The sequence below is a fragment of the Notamacropus eugenii genome, chromosome 4 (assembly GCF_028372415.1).
Source record: "Notamacropus eugenii isolate mMacEug1 chromosome 4, mMacEug1.pri_v2, whole genome shotgun sequence".
In the NCBI taxonomy this organism is placed as follows: domain Eukaryota; kingdom Metazoa; phylum Chordata; class Mammalia; order Diprotodontia; family Macropodidae; genus Notamacropus; species Notamacropus eugenii.
The window spans coordinates 197,870,671-197,893,165 of NC_092875.1; the positions used below are offsets into that span (position 1 = coordinate 197,870,671).

Here is a 22,495-nt window from a genome sequence, read left to right on the forward strand (position 1 = left end):
GATACACAAGGGAGTCAACAAGTGACATTATCTTATCATGAGTTCTGGATGTGATTTGGTAGGAATTAGTATATCAGAACAGCAGCCTATGATTTGAAGACGAGCATGGGCATCAGCAGGGCAGGTCCAACAAAATGGCTCTCTCTCTCTCTCTCTCTCTCTCTCTCTCTCTCTCTCTCTCTGTCTTTCACATGCGTGCACGTTTGGAATGAACCCCTCCCTCACCCATTTCCACCTGCAGACATTTTACTTCAAGGCTATCTCAGAGGCTACCTCTTTTATGAAACTTCCCTGATGACCCCAACTAGAAGTGATCTTTTGGCTCTTTAGTTTCTTGGACTACTGTTTGACCTCTTCTATATACTTACATATTTTCTAACTTGTGTTAGAGTTATCTATTTAAGTCTCAACACCTTATTACATAATAAACTCAAGACTGAATATATTTTCCATCTTTGAATCTGCAAAGATTAGCACAGTATCTTACATATAGTAAGTATTTAATAATTGTTAAATAGAATTATGTTATATATGTAGCACAATTGAATCTATGCCTCAATTAATAGATATTAAGCACCTATGATTTGCCAGGTACTGTGCTAAGCACTGGAGATACAGATAAGAAAAACAGACAGCTGTAGAGACGCAGAGGGGCTAAAGGAAAATTTAGCCACTTAGAAGGTTGTAAGCCCTCCATAAAGGAAGGCTTTGGGGAGAATTTCACACTTCATCCTCCAGGCAACAAGAGTGAGTTGAAAATTTGTGTGGCGATGAGATCTCAAGCAATCAGTTTATGGGGTTTTGGTGGGGAGGCCAGTGGCAACATGCCAGAGTAGGGAATGTGATCCATAAAGCCAAGGAGAGCTGCTGATGGAAAATGGAGTTAGCTGCACAAAAATATCTTCCCTATCTCCCTGTTGAGCTTTTTATAGCTACTCCTTTAGATTAATGGAATCACTCTAGAAGGTTCTGTTAAAATGCACCTATGACCTGGGAGGATAACATATTAACCATTAGGATGTGTTAGTTTTTCAGATTAGCTTGCTGTTACTAGTAACAACGGTTTATATTTATATTACATTTCACAAAGTACCTTCCTTACTATAACCCTAATAGGTAATCATATAAATATTTTTATCTCCATTTTGCAGATGAGGAAAACAAATCCGGAGGAATCCTGGCTAATAAGCCACATATCTGGGACACCAACTCAGGTCTTCTAACTCCAAGTCCAATAAACCTCACCATATCGTATTTCCACAGAGAAAGAGGTACTGAAGGACACTACAGTATGAGATTTTGTCCTGTGAGGTCCCAGGCAATCTGTCAAACCTGGGGTGGGGATGGGAGGGGAGAAAGGGGAGGGAGAGAGGGAGAGAGAGAGAAAGGGAGAGGGAGGGAGAGGGAGGGAGAGGGAGGGAAAGGGAGGGAGAGGGAGGGAGAGAGAGAGGGAGGGAGAGGGAGAGAGAGAGAGAGGGAGGGGGAGAGAGAGAGAGAGAGAGAGAGAGAGAGAGAGAGAGAGAGAGAGAGAGAGAGAGAGAGAGAGAGAGAGAGAGACCTTTTTATTCCTAATGCCTTTGATTCTGTTATCATGACGATGTCAAGATAACTCAGGTAAGGGGAACCTCAAAGGAAAGAAGAGAAAATGAAAAACAAAGCCTGTCTTCTTCAACATTTTGCTCAAGGCAGATGCTAGAGGGTAAAAAAAGAAAGGCAGCAATGGAATATGAGTAAGTTGGGCGTGGCTACAGGACTGAGCGCTAATTCCTTTCATCGTCATGTCTGCAGTCAGGTACAAATGACTGCAAATTTTACAAGTCTAGCCCTAGTCTATCTTCAACTCCAGTCATGAACCATTAAGAACCTGGTCTACATCTCCTCCTGGATTCTCCTTAATTATCTCATATTCAAAACAGGAGCATAAATTTATAGCTAACTGGAAGGAACCTCAGGAGTTTAATTTTCTCATTTTACAGATGCAGAAAATGAATCCCAGGGAGCTCAGCTAACAACATCTGCAGACACACAGCTAATAAAAGTCAGGATATCAAGTCATCCTGTGACTCGAGTCAGCAGTCTTTCTACTATGGCATGTTGCCTCTCATTATTTCTCCTCCAAAACCATAGTTCTTTCATACCTTGAGATGGTGGTTTTCTCTACCACAATCCTCCTAATTACCCAAGCTCAGATTCTCAGATTAATCCTTGGCCCTTTCACCTCTCCATCATCTTCCTCCATACATAGCCAGTTGCCACATTAGAAAATTTTATCTCTACAATATCTCTTACATCTAAATATCCTCTTTTCTCCACTCATGCAGCCATCACCCTAGTTCAGACTCTCTCTTCTTGTCTGAGTGGCTATAATAACCTCCTAATTGGTTTCCCTGCTTCCAGTTCCTCCACTAACCAATCCACCTTACGCACAATCACCAACATAATCTTACTACAACACAGGCCGGATCATGCCACTCCAATGATCAAATAACTTCATCACCCATAGAATAAAATTAATACAAAGTCCTTAGTCTAGCACTTAAGTCTCTTCACAGTCTGAATCCCACCTATATTTCAGCTTATTTCACATTTCTTATGCTCATGGATTCTATATTCCAGCAAAATCTGCTAACTAGCTGCTCCTCCAAACCCAACCCTGCCTATCTCTGTGGCATCACACAGGTTGTCCCCATGGCCTTTACTTATCTCTGCCTCTGAATCCTTTCATTCCTTTAAAGCTCAGCTCATAAGTCACCTTCTCTTCTTCAACACCTTTCAATTATTAATACATTTTCTTCCTCCTCAGTTTTCCTAGTCCTATACTTATTTGTACACATGTATCTTTCCAGCTAGGTGGCACCATGGATAGAGTACTGGGCCTGGATTCAGACAGATTCATCTTCCACAGGTCAAATTTGACCTCAGATACTTATTAGCTATCCAACTCTAGGTAAATTTCTTAACCCTATTTGCCTCAGTTCCTCGTCTGCAACAATGAACTGGAGAATGAAATGACAAACCACTTCCTGCCTAGGAAACCTCAGGGGGGTCACAAAGAGTCAGACATGACTGAAATAACACAACAACAGTCTTTTCAGTGTAATGTGAGCCCTTTAAGGTCAGAAAGTATTTTGTCATTGTTTTTACTGTAGTAGTCTATGGAAATGCTTGTTTTATTCTCAGAACCTATCATAATTCCTTGAAAATAGTAAATTCTTGACTAACATTTATTACATTTAATGGACTCCTGGGCAATGCAAAGCAGATAAATATTTGCTCCTTTATTTGAGTAATCCATCCATCTCTGGAGTATCAATCATTGTCATTTCCAAGTGAGAAGGAATATGTAGGAACTATGGTCATGGAACAGCCTGCCCTTGGGCTTAAGGTTGAAGGGACACATAGGATAGCCTCTTTGAAAGCTGATATATCATTACTACTCCAGCATGTGCCATCTCCTATTCACCCATGAACTTCTAGACTCGCTAGAAATTTGAGGATGAAGCAGAGAACCTGCTGTGCTCAATGATAGGGCAAGTAGTGAAGGAGTTCAAAGTCAAGGATTCAAAATGGTGTCTCTCCATATGGAATCAAAGTTGTGGAGAGGTATGTTTTAGTTCCAACTAAGGAATACTTATTAGCAACTAGAGGCAACTCAAAGTGGAATGGGTTAGTAATATTGAGTTACCTCTCAATCGATGTTTCTTAGCAAATATTGGATAACCATTTGTTTGGCGGGTTGCAGAGGAGATTCTTGGCCAAATACAGCTCTGAACTGATGATTCAGAGATTTTATGAGGGAGATGGTGATCAAAAATATAACCAATGACAAATCTGGAGATAGGACATTCTTTAGCCAGGTAAATTCATCCTGTTACTATGAGTATAAGTAGAGGTTATTTAAATGCTATTTGTACTGTACTGTCTTGTACATGCAGCAATTGATGTAAATTCAGATTGGGTACCATGATTTCTGTGGATCATGTGGTCATTGGGCACCCATATCATTATCAAAAGGCGTTGCTCAACAATCTAATTGCACCTGATACTGTGAGATTTTATACAAGAACTCTAGAGAAAATAAACATATCCCAGTTCTCACTATCTGACTACTCAAATGCAATCAATAGATCACTTAAAATCATAGAAAAATTAATAGTATGTATATAACCTAAATCACATTGTTTGCTGTCTTTGGGAAGGGGAGGGAGGAAGAGAGAATCTGGAACTCAAAAGCTTATAAAAGTGAATGTTGAAAAATAGCTTTACATGTAATTGGGGGAAAAATATTGAGTGGGGAAAAAAAGCCATAGAATAGAAAATAATATTCAAGTCACTGGCATTATCTGGGCCACTCTCTAGTCTGTACTTCTAGCTGCCAAGCCAGTATGGTGATGAATCCAAAGTGTACTACTCGTTTGTTTTGGGTTTGTTTTTTTTTTTTTGTAGGTGTTTACTTGTCTGTGTTTCTGAATGGTAGTTCCTCCTGCCTGATTCTTATTTACAAGCAACAGCTGCCTAAAGTAAACTGAACAGGCACTTTTCATGCCTCCTCTGCTGTAAGACAGCACTTTATAAACAGAGCAGATCAGCACATAACTAGTCAATAACACGCTACAATTACAGTCATTGGCTAGCCTGGCATTTGTTCAACTGGGAATGCCAAAGTACATTAGGAGGTTTATGTTTAAAAGAAAGCAGTGCCTTGTGCCTGCAAAACTTGAACTTTTCCCATTAGAAAGGTTTCCATCTAAGCAAGTCTGGAATCAAGCCACATGTTCAATACTTCCATAGCCACGGGGTGGCAGTGGACCCAAGAAAATTAGCTGAAGGACATGATTTTCTCCACAAACTTTCCCAAAGGTTTTCTATGAAAATCTCCTTTGCCGCCATCATATTCTAGCAATCACATACTCAAAGAACAAACTTTAAACCCAGTTCACTCTGGAACTCATAGACTGGACACCAGGTCCCCACCCCACCTGGCACAGAGTGAATACAATTACTAAACTGTAACTGTTTCTCTTTTACCCAGGAACCCTGAGGATCTTCCCCTCCCAGTATGATTTTTTTAAATTTTTTTCTTTTATTTATTTCTTTTATCCCTTGAGTAACTACTTAAAGATGCCCATTCATTCAAAGTGAGAATGCTATAAGACCTTAGCCTGAAAGGGCCAGGGTCTCCCATTGCATCCTGGGCCATCTCCAGTCATCCTGATGAATATCAGGCCACTTCATCCAGATGACTCAGGAGAAGAAAGTGAGGCTAGTGATCTTACACAGCCCTCCCTCACTCAAATCAAAGTCAACTGCAAGTCATGTCACCATCTTGATTCATGTTTCTCTTCAAGAACGAAGGACAAACACAATGACAACAACAGCCAATCACAATTGTATTTGTGTCGTCTTTACTTGTGCAGTGGTCATATTCCCCCTATTACTTCCTTGAAGTCATCTTTTTTTTTTTATTTTTATTATCCCCTAGACCTAGCAGAGTGCCTTGCACATAATGGGAAAACTTAATAGAAATTTGTTGGATTTAATTGAAATCTTCTATAGCTGAGGAAAGAAACACATACATTAAAGTATATCAGATTCTTCCTTGGCCACTCAAATTAGAATATAAGACAACCTGATGACAATTGAACTTTAAATGGGCAGGTGGCTTCTAGTCCAAGTTTTTGCCACTCTGACTTCCCTATCAAAGAACCATGTAGACAGGCTTCTCAGTTAAAAGCATGGATTCATCAGATAACACATATGAAAATGCTTATACCTAACATATCTACCTAGTCCATCATATGTGGACCCAAACTATAGAACTAATCATTAAGGAAAAACCAGGAAGGTAGAATGGTATCTCTATCCCATCTTTTGGCTTTTCTCCCCCATGGAGGCAGCTGGTAGTGGAAAGTATAAAACTCCAGGACTTGAGTCAGGAAGACCTGAGTTCAAATCCAGACTCAGACTCTTACTAGCTGTGTGACCCTTGGAAAGTTACTTACTCTCTATTTGCCTCAGTTTCCTCAACTGTAAAATGGAGATAATAATAGAACTTACCTTTCAGGGATGTTGTGAGGATCAAATGAGATATTTGCAAAGTACTTAGCCTACAGTCGGTGCTATATAACCGCTCATTGTCTTCCTCTCCCACAATTTCCATTTAAAACCCTTCACAATATGGTTCCAATCTATCTTCATAGAGTGCTTCCACAGTACTCCTTCTCTATGTTCCAACAAGACTAGCCTACTTGGTGTATTCCATAGATAACCTGAGTTCTCCCAACTTCATTCTTTTGCCCAGGCTGTCTTCCTTGTCCCTCCACCCACTCCCTCAGAATGCCCTCTTCAGTGCTAAGCACAAGCAACACACCACTTTTCCTGATCTCCCCTTTGCTGGCTCTCTCCTCTGCTCTCCCCATCCTGGCAATAGTACTTTGTTTTATATTTATTTCTCCCAAGTTAAGTAGAATGTGAAAGCTTTGAGGATTATATGAGCTACTATATGATTTTTCCTTTGTGGCTTCAGTAACTAGGACAGTGATGGGCACATTGTGGGGGTAGAAGAGTAATATTTAGAGGTCCAGCATTTGAATTTTCACTGGTACAAGGAATCCAAGGGAAGAAATATCCTTTGCCATGAAGATGAGCACCTGCTCTGTAACTTAAGAGCAACAGAACACTGCTTGGGGTACTGAAAGATTAAGTGAACCACTCATAGTCACCCAACCAATGTATGCGATGGGCAGAACTATTTTTTTTTTGACTGCCAAGGTTAGTTTTTCATCTGCTGAAGCACACTGTCATCTCTGTGCCTAAATGTTCAACAAATTTTTCTTTAATTAAATTGAACTATGAGGATACCAAGCAGCAGTGATGTACAATAACACTGGTACCAACGTTAGACCTACTCTGAAACTGCCTGTATCCCCACAACTCAAAGCTGATAAAAGTAGCTTTTGACTGGTGTCTCATTCAATACCTATTCCACAAAAAAAAAAAAAATCTAGCCACCTAATGTGTACTGAGTACTGTGCTAGATTCTCAAGAAGGTAAACAGGTTAGGTCATAGCTTGCATAAGACATGATCTTAAGCAACTCAGTCCAGGAAGGAAGGCACAGGAACCATAATATACAATATTATTATGAATTTGAGGCTGTATGGTATCATGGACAAAGAGCTGAACTTGGGGTCCAGAAGACCTAAGTTCGTATCTTGCCTCAGATACCTACTAGATGCATCTTCCTAGGAAAGTCATCCAGTCTCTCTGAGACTGAGGCAGACTCTTAAGTTTTATTTTTTTAAGCTATAAATCAGTTGCAATTCAAGTGGATCTTGGTAGATTGATATATTATAATATTAATAATAATAATAATCAGCAAGGATATTGTATGTTAAGGTTTGAAAGTGATTTACAAATGCCATCACATTTGATCCTCAAAACAATCCTACGTGCTATTATTATCCCCATTTTATAGATGAGGAAATAGGAGATGAGAGAGGTTAGGTGATTTGCCAACGGTCACCCAACTAGTAAGTTCTGAGGCAGGATTTGAACTCAGGGATTCCTGATTCCAAGTCTAACACTCTGGCCTATGCACCACCTAGCCATCTATTACATGTTAACAACAGTAGAAAGTAGTAAAACATAGAACTGCATGATGTTCAAAGGGAATATTTATTGACCAGGACACCAGAAAAAGCTTCATGCAGAAGCAATGGGAATTTAATATCCTAAGAGTGGAATGAATGCATCTCATGGAAAGAGGAGATCACAGCTCTTTATGGCAGAGCAAGGCAGAGCTGGCCGTCTACTATTCCTGGCTGCCAGTGCAGCAGGTGTATCCCTGGTAAAAGTTTTCTGTGTCAAAGCATGCTAAAAATTGCCCCAGTGTCTTAGGTTCAAAATATAATGAAGAGTGTGGAGGATGATTAATTTGTCACAAGGCCAGCACAGCCCTATTCTTGATTATCGTTGTTGACGCGTTTCGGTCATGAGCCCCATATGAGGTTTTCTTGGCAAAGATATTGAAATGGTTTGACATTTCCTTCTCCGTATCATTTTACAGATGAGGAAACTGAGGCAAACAGGATATTAAGTGACTTGTACAGGGTCACACAGCTAGAAAGTATCTGAGGCCAGATTTGAACTCACAAAGAGGAGTCTTCCTGACTCCAGGCCCAGCACTCTATCCACTATGCCACCTAACTGCCATTCTTAAATATACTTTGTTGGTTCTTGTGGGAGAGTCCATGAGATATGACAAAGATATCATGAGGAGGTAAAAATACCTGCCCTCAGAAGTTAACCTGATATTTGAGGATGACACTTCTGACCTGACCTGCTGTTAATATAACTTGTTCTCTGACCTTTCCTTCCCACGGATTGGCAGCATTTTCCCTGCCAAAATATAAATTCCACATTCTCCCACTCAGTCTTCCCCCAGGACCAATGAAACACATTTGTAAGACTGCTAGTCAGTGTTAGGGCTAAAGCCTGTGGCAATGATTTGGAGCAAAACTCACCAACTCATATGTGGCCTGAACCCGACACCAAGGTCTCATTAGCACGACAATAACTAACTGAGAGAAAGCCACAAAATCCCCCAAAGAATCATTTCTGAATCAAATAACCAGAGTTCAAGGAGAAACTAATTCTGACCATTTGTTAGCCAGTTTTATTTCCTCAATTGTTGACAATCTCTAGCTCGTGCAATCCTTCTTAATCACCCTTTCACACACAGCTCTATTTAATAAACTAGGACTGTCAATAATCATTTTGAATCAAATAAAAAATAAGGCTGTTCTGGGAAAACAGGCTAGCACGAGGATTATTGGCCTGCAATCCCCCTCCCATTACCTGTACCCTTCACAGCATAAAAAGGAGCTTCACTTTTTCTTTGTTATCAAACCGTTGTGTAAAGAAATGCCTGGCATAAGCTTTGTACCTTATGAAATCTGGGGCGTATTTGGAGTTTTTCTCTTTTTATTGTTTGATTCAGTAACAAATGGTTTTCGAAAAATTCTCTCATCCCACCACTTCTTAGTGGCCTCTCTCACTAGGCCTTCTTTCTCCCCTCCCACCATGGATTAAAGTCTTTCCCACCAAGCTCTGTCCTGAGCCCTCTTCTCTCTCTACACTGTTCCTTTGGGGGAATTGTGTTTATTTCCATGACTTTTGGTATCAACTATATGCAGATGGCATATAAATCTAAATTTCTAGGCTCATTCGAGGTTTCTCTCCTGACTTCTTATGCAAAATTTCCAACTGCCTAGTGGACATTTTTCTGCCTGGAAGTCTTCCTAGTGTGTTCAAACCCAACATATCCAAAACAAATTACTATATTCTTTCCCTCATAGATTACTTATTTCCATTGGTTTCATAGTCTCCCATCACCCAGATTTAGGTCCTCAGAGTCCTCTTTGATTCTTTCCTTTTCCTCATAGCTCCCATATCCAAAAACAGCTGGCAAATCCCTGATTTCACAATATTTCTTGTATCTATCTCTTCCTGTACTTTCCCACAGCTGCTATCTGAGTTCAGCCAGAAGGTGCAATGGATAAAGTGACAAGCCTGGAGTCAGGAAGACCTGAGTTCAAAGCCTCAAACTTTTACTAACTGTGTGACTTTGGGAAAATCACTTCACCACTATTTGCCTCTCAGTTGCTTCATCTGTATAAGTGGAATAAATAATAATAAAAAATATTTGTAAAGGGCTTAGCACAATACCTGGCACACAGTAAGTGTATATAAATATTAGCTGCTATTATTACTCAGGTTCTCATCACTCTTCCTCCTGAACAACTGTAACAGACTCCTGAGTGGTCTCCCTATATTAATTCTTTCTCCACCCCAATCTAGACTTCATACAGCTGACAAAATAAACTTCCTAAAAATCTGGGAGGATGTAGATAAGAGTCTCATAGAATGACAGGCATGGATGGATACTTCTAAATCAATGCCATCATAGATCTATCTGAGCATTTGAATTTCAGGAGAGGGAAGGAAGGAAGGAAGGATGTTTCTGTAGGGCTCTGTAACAGGATAAGGGTATATTTGGAAATAGAAATATGGGGTGAATATGACATTAAAACAAAGGGTATCAAAGACTCTTTTTAAAATTAAAACATACCTTCCTAACACATATCTGACCATAATACTTCCATCCTGAAAAACCTTCAGTGGCTCCTTATTATCTATAAAAATACAAATCCCTTCACCTGGCATTTAAGACTTTTGACAACTCCCCTCCAACACACCTTTCCGACTTTACTATGCATTCATTCTTCCTTTTCTGGTACTCTATGTTTCAATCCAAATAGAATGCTACCTACTCTACAATCTCATCCTGCCCTTTTATACCCCAGTGGACTCACACAAGCTTTTTCCCACATCTGATAAGTGCTCTCTCCCCATCTCTGCCTGGTAAAATTCTTCTAGTCCTGTTAAGACCCAGAGCTAGGTCCCAATTAGTGCAAATCACGAAGTCCCTGAAAAGTGGCCACATTATTCCAATTTGCACTTCATATTTCCATTGGGTCAGAAACAATGACCACAAATTATAACTTCAAATAGTGTACATTTGAATGCGTGTGGCCACTCTGGGTGATTAATTATTCCCAATAATAGGGATTGAGCTGTGTTAACGTTTGCCATGAAACCTTTCCTGATCCTTTTCTGATTCCTTTCTCTATACTTAAGCTGACAGTAATCTCTTTCACCTTGACTCATATTTTCTTAAAAGCAGCAGTTTGGCCAAATCACATTCTACCAACCTATCTGTTGTTGTTTAGTTGTTTCTATTGTGTCTGACTCTTCCTGATCCCATTGCAATATCTTGGCAAAAATAGTGTAATGATTTGCCATTTCCTTTTCCATCTCATTTTACAGATGAGGAAACTGAGGCAAAGCAGGATTAAGTGACTTGCCCAGGGTCACATGGCTAGTAAGTGTCTGAGGCTGGATTTGAACTCATGATGATGAGTGTTCCTGACTCCAGGCTTGGCACTCTATATACATTCTGCCACCTAGATGCCCCTGGACCTACTTGTACATCACCAATTAAATTAAAGTCTCCTTGAGGACAAGCGGCTGTTTCCTTTTTTTTTATTTTGTATGTCTGGTACCTCCCATTGAAATCATTGAATGAATGCCTGCTAAAAAAAAATTTGAATTCGAATTTAGTAATGTGATTTGGGAATGTGAATTAGGTCAAGTTTCAAAATTGTTAACTTTCACACATATGGAGTGATCCCCTGTCTTTCAGAGAAAGAGTATTTGATTATGACTCTTCAGGTGCTTTAAACCTTCATACTTAATCAAGGGGGAAAAAATCTAAAATCACAGTTTATAATTGTTCATTAAAAGTAATCCTTAAAAATAATAAGCTGAACCCAAATTACTTTCTGAGGTAAGTGTACCGTTGCTTTTCTTTAAGTATGTCTTTAAGCTAAAATTGGCATTACTTCAGAATTTAAAACAAATATGGAAATGAAAAAGAAATGTATTGGGGGAGAAGGAGAGATAACCTTGTTTTTTTTAAGTCCTACAGAAGGAAAAAGTCAGTTCTTATCATCTGTTCCCTGTATCTGCCCAGTTTTACAGTTCTGAGAGCATAATATTCCACTTTATCAACCCATTTTCAGTCCTAGACTTAAGATGTTTGGGAATGCTATTTGACTTTTTTTAAGGAGAAAATTAACTTAGATCACTTTTTAAGATTTCTATACCATGCAGTTCTTTCTCTGAACCTCCCAAAGCAGAAGGAAAATAATGGACATGCCTATTAAGAGAATATGAAATCAGGAATTCTTGGGAGGATAAAGGGCACACTAGCCCAAAGCTTTTTAGACAATGAAGGGAAAATAACAGGCTGATATAAATATTAGAGGTTTTTTTACTCTGAATGAGGAGTAATAATTTTTCAAATAAAATATATCAAATCTTAATACTCTCTTCTCCAACTTTCACTCCAAAACATGCTGCCTCTCTACTCCTAGCTATCACCTGGTAAGTATGGCCATGCCAATTAATGTTTTTGAGAAAAATACCACAACAGACTAATGGCTGATGCTTGAAGAAAAACACTTGGAAAATATGAAATATTTTGGGCAGTGTTGGGGCTTTAAAAAAAAAACAACAACAAGCCTGTAGCCATATATAATCTGAGTTAACTGATACTTGTGTCTCAGTAGAGTGTGGAGCAAACAGCATAGCTAAAAGGAAAAAGAAACGTCAGCAAGAGGTTTTCTAGCTGTTCTTGAAAGTCATGGAGATTACCTGATCGACTGGAATCTCAACTTGAGTGTCTTCATCTTCTTGTACTTCTGCTGCCCCCTCCATTTCAGATCTCTCTGCTCCAGCTTTGAAAATGCCTTCATCTACAAATTTAAAAAAAAAAAAAAAAAAAAATCGATTAGGAGGGGAAAGTAAAGTCCAATTCTGACATCGTGTGGCTTCTTCATGAAACTACAGCCAATATCTTATTTAGGGGTGGGGTAGGGTGTGATGTGTTCTCAATAGGCATTTCTATTCCATTCAACCAAGAGCGTTACTGTTGATGTTGTTTTGGTTTCTACCAAATGTGTACATTTTCACAAGAAATATAGAGAGACAGGAGACTCCACTTCCACCCAAGAAAGCTTTGACTCATCACCCTCTTTTGTTCTGATTTGATACCACCCTACATCTCTCTCCCATCCAAGAAATGGAAATGATGTTTGGTAGGAAATGGTTGGGGAGCAAAAAACCTTTCATTTCAACCACATTTGTGACTAGAAATCCTAATTTCCAAAGAGAAAATGAATGCTTAATATTAAAATTGATATTATTCAATCCATACAAGACAACTTAATCCCTCTAATTTAAAGCCAATATGCCCTACAGATTACAGACGCATAATGCCTTTCAAACCCCACATAAGTCATAATCGAGCCTGTATTTTGCAGACCTCCCTTAGCGTTTCACAGTCTCTAGTAATATATACTCGTGCTTAATTGACTTCACTGCAAGGAAAATAGATTGATTTCATTCACCTTGCTCGATTTTTCTGAGCTAAAAAAGAAAATGATTCAACTGCTTGCAATACCTGAAAACAGTCCTTAATTCTCCCCTTCAGCTTTCTCTTCTCTAGGCTAAGTAATCAAAGAATCCCAAATCTGTTACTTAGTCCAGCTCCCATCTTCTGAAAAGGTAAACATCTAAACCCCTTCAGCAGTAAATCACTATCACAGTCAAAAAATGTTTTCTTTCATGTAGCTTAACTATCTCTTGCTGCAATTTAAAGCTATTTCCACTGTTTTGATCTTCCTAATCCTTCATATACTTAGAACATCATATAGTCAACCTTTTCCATGCTGTTCAAAAGCTATTTCCAGCTCTTTATTATTTCCATCACATCTATTTTTCATCTTTTTCTCAAATTACTTTTTGCTATTCTTCACTGAACTCTCTAATTTTCCCGTCTTTTTAAAAACCAGGCATCACATATAATTCACCTGAAATCCCTCTCTCCTCATTTCTCCCTTGACCCCTACTTCTTCCTTGAAACAGTGGAAACAGCACTGGCACTGGGGTCAAAAGACTTGGCTATGTTACTTGCTACCCATGCAACCTTGGTTAAGTCCTACCTCCTCTCTGAATCTAGGTAAAATGAATGGGCTGGACAAGGTGACCTCTCAAGTCCCTTTTCTAGTTCTAAATCTATGACCCCATGATTCTATGGATCCTTCTATTACCCAATCAGTCAGAATTGATATCTAGAATTCAGAGAGCCTTTCGTTTGTACCTCTCCTGGACATGCATTATAATCTGCTTTGTATTATAATGACCTGTGTGTATCTGATATATCCCTGTCTACTAGATTTTAAGTTCCCTGAGGGCTGCAAGCTCTAAGATTGTATCTTATTTGTTGTGTGTCTTCCCTGGTGTTTTGTACAAAGCAGAAAATTGATAAATGAGCATTAATAAATGCTCATTAAATGGAGTTGAATTCTCTATTATCCACATAGAATTACCTGCTTTGAGGATTTTCTATGCAAATTTGTAATCCCAGGATGATGTTTGTTCCTGCCATCCAGCATGCTTCTCAGTTATCTCTCCCTACTATTAATTGCTATGTGTTTAGCTAACACAAAAATATTTTTATATTGGGCTTTTCTTAGACTGTATAGGCTTTGTATGTATACTGCATACACAGACCTATGTAATTTATTACACAAAAGTAAATTTTCAGTGCTTTAAAAAGAATTCTCTTCTACTTTGGATGATCTCCACCAACTATTCCCTTCCAAACCAAGAACGATACCAGGCATATGAGAATTTCTTCCTGGATCTTTCATGTCATAATACTGTTAATACACTAAGGACTTCAATCCAATATGCAGCTGCAGTCAAAAATATCCGCAAACTCCTGGGTATAAGCAGGAAGATTTTTCTTTAGTAAAAACAACACAGAGGGCATAATATTACTCTCATACAGACATGTCTAGAATGTGGAAAGTTCTTGTCACTGAATTTTAGGAAAAAGAAAGGGCAACTCAAAAGCATTTGAATTCTCTATTATGACAGATTGTAATGTAGTCAATTAGAAAGTAGTAGGTTGAGAGGTACGATCAGCAGGACAGAAGTGAACGTGGTCTTCCCTCACCAAACTATCAAATAAAGGAGCTGCCTGCCCCCTTTGAAGTGTAAATACCATGATTTTCAAATCAACAAAACAAACCTTTATTTTACACAACAAGTAAAAGGTACATGAACTTACTATCCTAAGAGGTGGTACACAGTGAAAACACAATTAAGTTCAGGAAATGCTTAAAGTTATAATTGGTTATGGTCCTAATCTTCTGAAAGCAATAGTACTCTTCTGCAAAAATATGCCTTAGTATTAAAGTCAAAAACACACAACTCTACAAGGCAGCCTGGCATAATGTATCAGTTGCTGGGCTGGAAATATGATGTTGGTTCAAATCCTACCTCCAGCACTAACTGTGTGACTATGGGCAAGTCAAAGTTTCTCTAAGCTTCAGTATCCTCATCTCTAAAGTAGGGATAATAATATCTCACAGGGTTGTGGCCCAACATGATATGATCATATTTATCATCGTAGATTTAGAGCTGGAAGGAACCTTAGAGACCAGAGATCCAACTTCTTTATTTTACAGATGAGGAAACTGAGGCCCAGAGAGTAAGAGCTTTGCTTAGGGTCACACAGGTAGCAAATGTCAGGTCCAAGATTTGAACCAGAGCTGGGTTATGAACCAAGGTCTTCCTTTCCACTTCATCATGATTCCTCCCATGACAATGTCCATAAACAGCTTTGAAAATTTTTAAATGACGTAGATAAATTACTAATATTACTGGACTACATGGATCATTGTCCTAATCTAATATTCCACTTCTTATGTTATATAATGTTGTGATCCATTTTTATTTCTTTATCCTAGCATATAGCATTTACTTCTCAAAAATATATACAAGGAAAACTAGAAGAAACTAAGGAAATGAAGTTATTCAAGTCTCATATGAAATAAACCTTGGTTCAACTATTTCTACAACAAGTTTACCACAGGGGAAAGCTAAGTCAACAAGAATGTGTAGCTAACCCAGAGCAGTTACAAAGAGGTGAAATAAATATGTTAGGCAAAAAATTAATGTCTGCCCGAGACTGTCCACATGGAATTGAGCTTCCATCCCCAACAAATGTCCATCCATGAATTGAGATATATGTCATCTCCTTTGAGCCTTTGAAATAAACACAAAATAAGAACAGGTAGAAAAATCATAAGACAATATGGAAATATAACCAAGGAAAGTAAAGATGCAAAATAGAGTGCAGAGGAGACAACCAATTTGTAGGAGACGGTAAGAAAAGAGATGTTTTTAAAAAATTAGTCTATGTTAAGGAAGAAATCTGGTGAGTACCACTAACATATAAACATCAAGTTACCTCTCTACTACCTGTGACATCAGAGACTCAGAATGGTATTCAGAGAAACAAATAACCTAAAATAATTAAGATTTTAGTTTGGAATATATTAAGAATTTTTGTAGCAGCTTCACCTTCCCTACTATTTTTCCCACCCACCTAAATGTTGAAGAAAGCATCACAGAATGATGATGATAGGTGAAGGTCTTCTGGAGACCCAGGACAAATGAATATAATGCAGCACAGGAACAGTGGACTTCAGGAGCCCTCAAGCCCGGGAAGACCTACTTCAAATCCCATCTCTGTCACAGAGTGGCTATTGTGACCTTGGCCAAGAAATTTAACCTCTCAGGGTTTCAATCAAGGCTGCAAGACTAGAAACTATAGGGCAGATGCTGAACTGTTTTAATAGAGGGAGTTTCATCCCCAACCCTTCCCTTCACCATTAAAAGCATAGGAGCAGTCCAAAAAATTTTCTTAAAAGTAAAGAAATATTTAAGGAGGATGGAGCCCATTAAAATGGAGAGATCAAATGAATTTCCTTTTAAGTAAAAAGATTATTTTTATTTTAGCTCTCTTAGGTGTCTACTATGAACAAGGCATTCAGCTAAATGTCACAGAGGACACAAGTATCATGTATGACCTACTTAGAGACCTTAAGATTTCAAAAAGTTTACAAAATAATGAGTAAGACAAGAAACATACCATACATTGCTGGATGCAGGTACTCTTTCTGCCAGTATTATTGGATTCTTACTTATGTCCACATATTCCACATGTCTTACATATTCCACAGGGTTCTACCTAACATGGCTTGAGAAGAGCCAAGGGAAGGTTCTCTAAAGACCTACACATTAAGTAGAACTATTGGAACACTCAGGCTACTCATCAGGCATTCTTTAGTCTTACTACATTACTGACCTACCTTCTTCTCTGGTCATATGTTTATCTGATATCCTTTACCATTTATACAACTTCTCAAGTACAAATCCTCATGAGCAATAGACTCTAGCCTACTCATGCCCACCATTCACTACCTACCCTATTTCCCTTTGAACGTAGTATTCTGCAATGTTCCAAATAAGCATCATTGTGTTATTGGGGTTTTAGTTTTAAGGTCTTCACAACAAAGTCTACTTGGAGCTGGTGTAGTTGATGATGGCCTTGGTGCCCGTGGACATGATATGCTTGACCAGTTCCCTGGGCAGCAGCAGGCATATAGCTGTCTGGATCTCTCAGGACCTGATGGTGAAGCACTTGGTGTAGTGCACCAGGCCAGATGCCTCACTGCCAGCACTGCACTCAAAGATTTCCTTGATGAATGAGTTTATCATGCCTACCACATTGGATAAGATGCCTTCATTGGGATGTACCTGATTCAACACCTTATTCACAATCCTTGAGATTGTACTTATGCTTCTTACCATCTTTCTTGGTACCTTGGCCATGGCCTTTTAGCAGTCCTTCTTTGGTGCAAGGTAGTATGCATGTCCTGTTTATTTCAGTAGACCATAATCTCCTTAAAGGTGAAGACCATACCATTTACTCATTTATAAGCAAAGAGCTTAGTATAATAAATATTTGTTCAAGATGCTGACCTAAACAGCTAAGTAACAATAAAATGTTAAATGTCAAAGGAATAGTATAGAAAATAGGAGTCGTTTGTTATACAGCTCTGATATATATACCCCACAAACTATTTCAAGTCCATGCAAGGCATTTTCTGAACCTCCAAAAATAAATCAAAATATAAAACAGAGAATAAAAATTCTATCCATATCAGTGATTTACCTAAAAATGCTTAGCACAATAGAAAGGAATTTGTCCTACCTTCTTTGAATGCCACCATAGAAAAAGTAAATGAAATTGTTCTAGGGAAATAGTCAAAAACAAAGCACTGAAAATTTAGAGCACAGGCTTGAATGATAAAGGATAGCATTTTTCACCAATGTATTCATATCAACATTTGGAAAGTATACTATATTTCATTCTACTATTAAAGCTATTTTAAATTTGTCCAATAAATGTTAAATTTTGTTCATAATGGCAAATACTATGTGCAATAATGAAGTCAGTAGTATGATAAGATACAGAAATTAGGGACCATGCAAATAGTGCACCTTGCAAATAGTAACACTGGTACTTAATCAACATTTGCTTATTAATTTCATAATTTATAAATAGTACATTATATACCATAATACATTTTATGATTTTTATAATATAATTTTATAATTATTAATTATAAAAATTAGTTGTTTACTCATCTAAGAACTATCTATACTCTCTAGAACAAAATCCTACCCTAATCTATGACTAAAACCCCAGATTCTAGCCAAGGTATGTAATTTACATGATAAAAGAAGAGGATCAGCTGAAAAGACTGTGTTCTTCAGATCTGATAGTCCTTCTAGACAATCACATTACACCTAGGACTGTGCTAGACATATGTTTAACAACCACCTCTCCAAAAAGCATGATGCACCAAAGTCTAGCCAATCAACAAAATTTGTAGTAAACAATCAGTGTTTATTGATTTACTGATTTCTGAGGTGTAAATAAATGCTCACAGTGAAAATTTAACAAGCTGGCTCCAGCATATCCCCATGTAGCAAACCACATTCATTGATATTATACTAAATAACCTCAGCAAGCTGAGGTAGCTTGATGTGTAAAGGAGATTATGAACAACTAATGAGATCCATGTGACATTTTCTAAAAGATTCCAGGGGACTGTGTAAGCTCTATTTCCTCTCACTTCTGCTGCTAAGTGGATCTGCCCCCATCAGAGCATTTAGCACTAACAGATGTGGCCAAATGGGTGGCTCTTTCCTTCTGCAACAACCAGGTCATCAATGAAGAAGCAAGAATTGGCCATGATCCCATGACATTCATATGCCATAAGTGCATCAACTCAATGCTTGGAAGGACCTCAGAGATTATATAGTCCAACCTTCTCATTTTACAAATGAGGAAACTAAAGCTCAGGAGAATTGTGATTTTTTTCAAGATAATATAAGGAATAAGTATGGGAGACATGTTTGGAACCCAAGTTCTCTGAATCCAAAGCTAGTGCTCTTTCCAGTGCACCCTGATTAGAAATTTATTGAAAGGTGGTTGATATCTGACTCTTCTTGTAAAATCACTATAATTATTGAATTGAATATGATTATTAAATAGCAAGTAACAGAATGAAAAGAGAAAATGAGAGGGAGAGACAGAGAGAAGATAATCATACCTTTTAAACCGTGAATTCAGAAAATTATATACAGACTATACAAATTTAGTTCTAATCTTTTATTTTTCCTATGGATCATAAATTGGTCTCTCAATGTGTTATGGATAGAAAATATCAAACACCCTAGTAAAGTAAAAACACCTTTGATTATTGCTCACTGATCTCCACATCAATTTTATTACTTTGATGAAAGTAGTGCTGCAGAGGAAGGAAATTCACAACATGAACATGTCGTTGCACCTAGTTCATAATAAATGTGGATCCATTTCCCCCACAGGAAAATGAAATCAGAATATATGTATTTTAACCATTCTTCAACTAGAAAGAGCTGAAATGAATGCATTTTCTGTTAATGCACCAGTATTTCATTTCATTGGAACTAAAATTCTTTTGTGCATTCAGACAAGTGAGAAAAAACACTAATCAATAAAAGATGTATTTAAGTTATGATAAAATCAAAAAATAAACATCTAAGCTCAGAAATTAATATCTTACAAAATGCAGTTTTATCAGAAAAATAATAAAATTATTTGAGGCAAAATAGAAATATGTATACAATATTTTAATGTCTCACATCTGAAATTGATGCTTGACAGTGGAGACAAAAAAAACCTCCCCATTGTGATTATCTATCCTGAATACTTTACGGAAATCTAAGGCATTTACTATCCATAATCTGTATATGTAAGCAAGAAAGTTAATGTGACAATAAACATTTTTAATGTGATTTACTACTGAGGCTACACTTCATAAAAATAAATTTAAAAAGAAATTTTTTTAAATATAGCTCATTAAGCCTAATAGATTATTGAGAAAAATGGAGAGACTCAAGGAGTTTATGCTTTACAGTATACAAGATAATTTTCCAAGAAGAAAAGATATTATAGACTACAGGATTATGGAAAGTCCATATACAAGGCAAATCATCTTGTTCAACTGCAGTCATTCTGTGTGTCACAATTGTCACCAGAGAGAATTAAAATTGGTATGAAGTTGATATAAAAATGATTTTTATTAGCTTAATGTTAATGCGATCTACACATTCTTATTTGAAAATATATTAAATTTCTAATATCGTTCTTCATGGCTATAGATTGTTGTCATCATAATATTTCATTGAAAAGTAAAGATAGGATTTCTAGGAGGCCTGACCTTTTATAAAAGCATTCTTCTCATCTAATATGGAATTTAACAAGTGCCAAAGTAAAAGAAATGGATGACTTGCCATGTGATAAATACTTCATTAGGAGGGGATATTGGTCAACTCTGATCTTTGCTGTAACTTATGCAAATACTCCTATCCGATTAAAATATATTATTCATATGAAGAAAAAAACTATTAAATAGCAGTTTCCTACGAATGTTACTAATTTAATACTATGATATAAACTTAATGAGGTTTTTAAACACTAATCTGCATATGTTTAATTGTGTCTTGCGATAGTCAAATGGAACCATTTTATAAATTTAGAAATATCAATAATCTAATTCTCAATTTCTACTATTATTTCAAAAACATTTTCCCATTACATTAGAAAGACTTTGTTTTCTCTACATGTGCTTGGCTTCTTTCTGCCTCATTCCCCTTTTTTCATGTTATATTAGATATAATGATTCCAGGCACCCAGATATACAACCTGACCCATCCTCTACTTCTCCCTCCCTCCCTTCTCCATATCCAAATAAAATCAGTTGCCAACTCTTATCAATTCAACCTCTACAACATTTCTCACATCTACCCCCTTTTCCTCAACTTATATTCAGGCTCTCATCATTTCCTAGCTAGACTATTACAATATCTTCTATCCCCTCCCTGCCTCACAGCCACCAAACTGATATTCCTAAAGCACAAACTTTTGATCATCTTACTACAATGCTCAAAAAAAAAAGCTCTAGTGATGCCTTACTGCCTCTAGGAAAAAATACAAAATTGTTTTAAAGACCTTTTTGGACTTTTAAAGACCTTTCTTTTAAAGATTTCATTTAAAGACCTTCACAATTTGGCTCCAGCCAATTTTTCCAGACTTTAGAAATTACTTCCCTCTCCAACTCATGTTGTAGATTAACTGGCTTACTTAGTTGTTCCTCACAGACAATACTACTCATCCTTCCTCCATGTCTGGTATAGACATTCATTCGTCATTTCTGACTCTTAGAATCCCTTTTTGTTGTTGTTATTCAGTCATTGTCACCATGTTCAACTCTTCTTGACCCCATTTGGGGTTTTGTGGGCAAAGATACTGGAGTGTTTGCCAATTCCTTCTCTATAGATTCCTTAAAAGTCCAGCTCAAGCATCATCTTCATTTGGGCTTTCCCAATCCTTACAACAGCTGGTACATACATCCTTACAACAGCTGGTACATACATCCTTACAACAGCTGGTACATACATCCTCCCCAACCCCATGATCAAAAAAAGAAAATCTCTGGTATTTATTCTGAATATATTCTGTACTGACTTCTCTGTGTCATTTCCTCTGTAATCTTCCTGATGTCACGGAAACATTTTTTGTTTGTGCCTTTGCATCCACTGGGCTTGGCTCAGTTCAGAAACCAAAGAAATGCTCCTTTATTAATTGAAAGGCACTCTAATGGCTGATTTCAGATGGAAAAAAATGAAGCTCCAAAGGACCGTCTGCAATCTAATAACTATGATTGACTGTTAACTCTTTCTGAATGGCTCTGAATTGGTGTCCGTAATATTCACACCACTGTGCTTCATTTATCTTTTCTTTAAATGGGTTTAACAATATTTCACAAGTTTAATTATTAAGTAAAACTAAAATGTCACTAATTGCCTCAGATCCTACAGGTCCGTTCCTTTGTCTTCTCCCACTGTTTTCCATTTTATGTTTCTTCACATGTGCAATAGTCAGATTTTCATTAAAACCACAAGCATTCACAGGCTAGGTGAAGTACATATTGATAATGAATACACCACTCATTACTTGTAATGATTTTTTTACAGTTTGTTTGCAACTCCACTTCTCTGGCAATACTGTTGCTACAGGCTACGGGCTAAAATGTGTGAAGATGGAAAAATTATCATGATCAGGGGGAGTCTTCCTGGGCTGACCAATAGCAACACCTTTATATTGGCATATATAATTATAAGAAATTACTCTGCCATTTTACTCCTAATTGATTGACTGAATGTTTCTACTTTGCATCCAGATATTCTGGAGCTGGTATGAAAACAGCCTGAGAATTAGAAGTCCTGATTTCAATTCTGAGGGTGCTGACTTATTAATGTGACAAGGCCCAGACTGGCTGTAATTATGTAAATAAAGCAGCATTAGACATCAAATGAAACTCATGTTAAATACAAGAAAT

General features: G+C 37.5%; 1 protein-coding gene across 8 annotated transcripts in view; it reads right to left on the reverse strand.

Moving 5' to 3' along the window:
• DCDC2 (doublecortin domain containing 2) overlaps positions 1-22,495 on the reverse strand; it is a 281,088-nt gene that overhangs the window by 84,385 nt on the left and 174,208 nt on the right. For all 8 annotated transcript variants that reach the window (XR_011965967.1, XR_011965969.1, XR_011965968.1 and 5 more), the window contains one exon: positions 12,279-12,379. Coding sequence is in view for 5 of the 8 variants with exons in the window: in XM_072603957.1 (XP_072460058.1) it covers positions 12,279-12,379 (101 nt within the window). In the remaining 3 variants the exon portion in view is untranslated. The remainder of the gene's footprint in view (positions 1-12,278; positions 12,380-22,495) is intronic.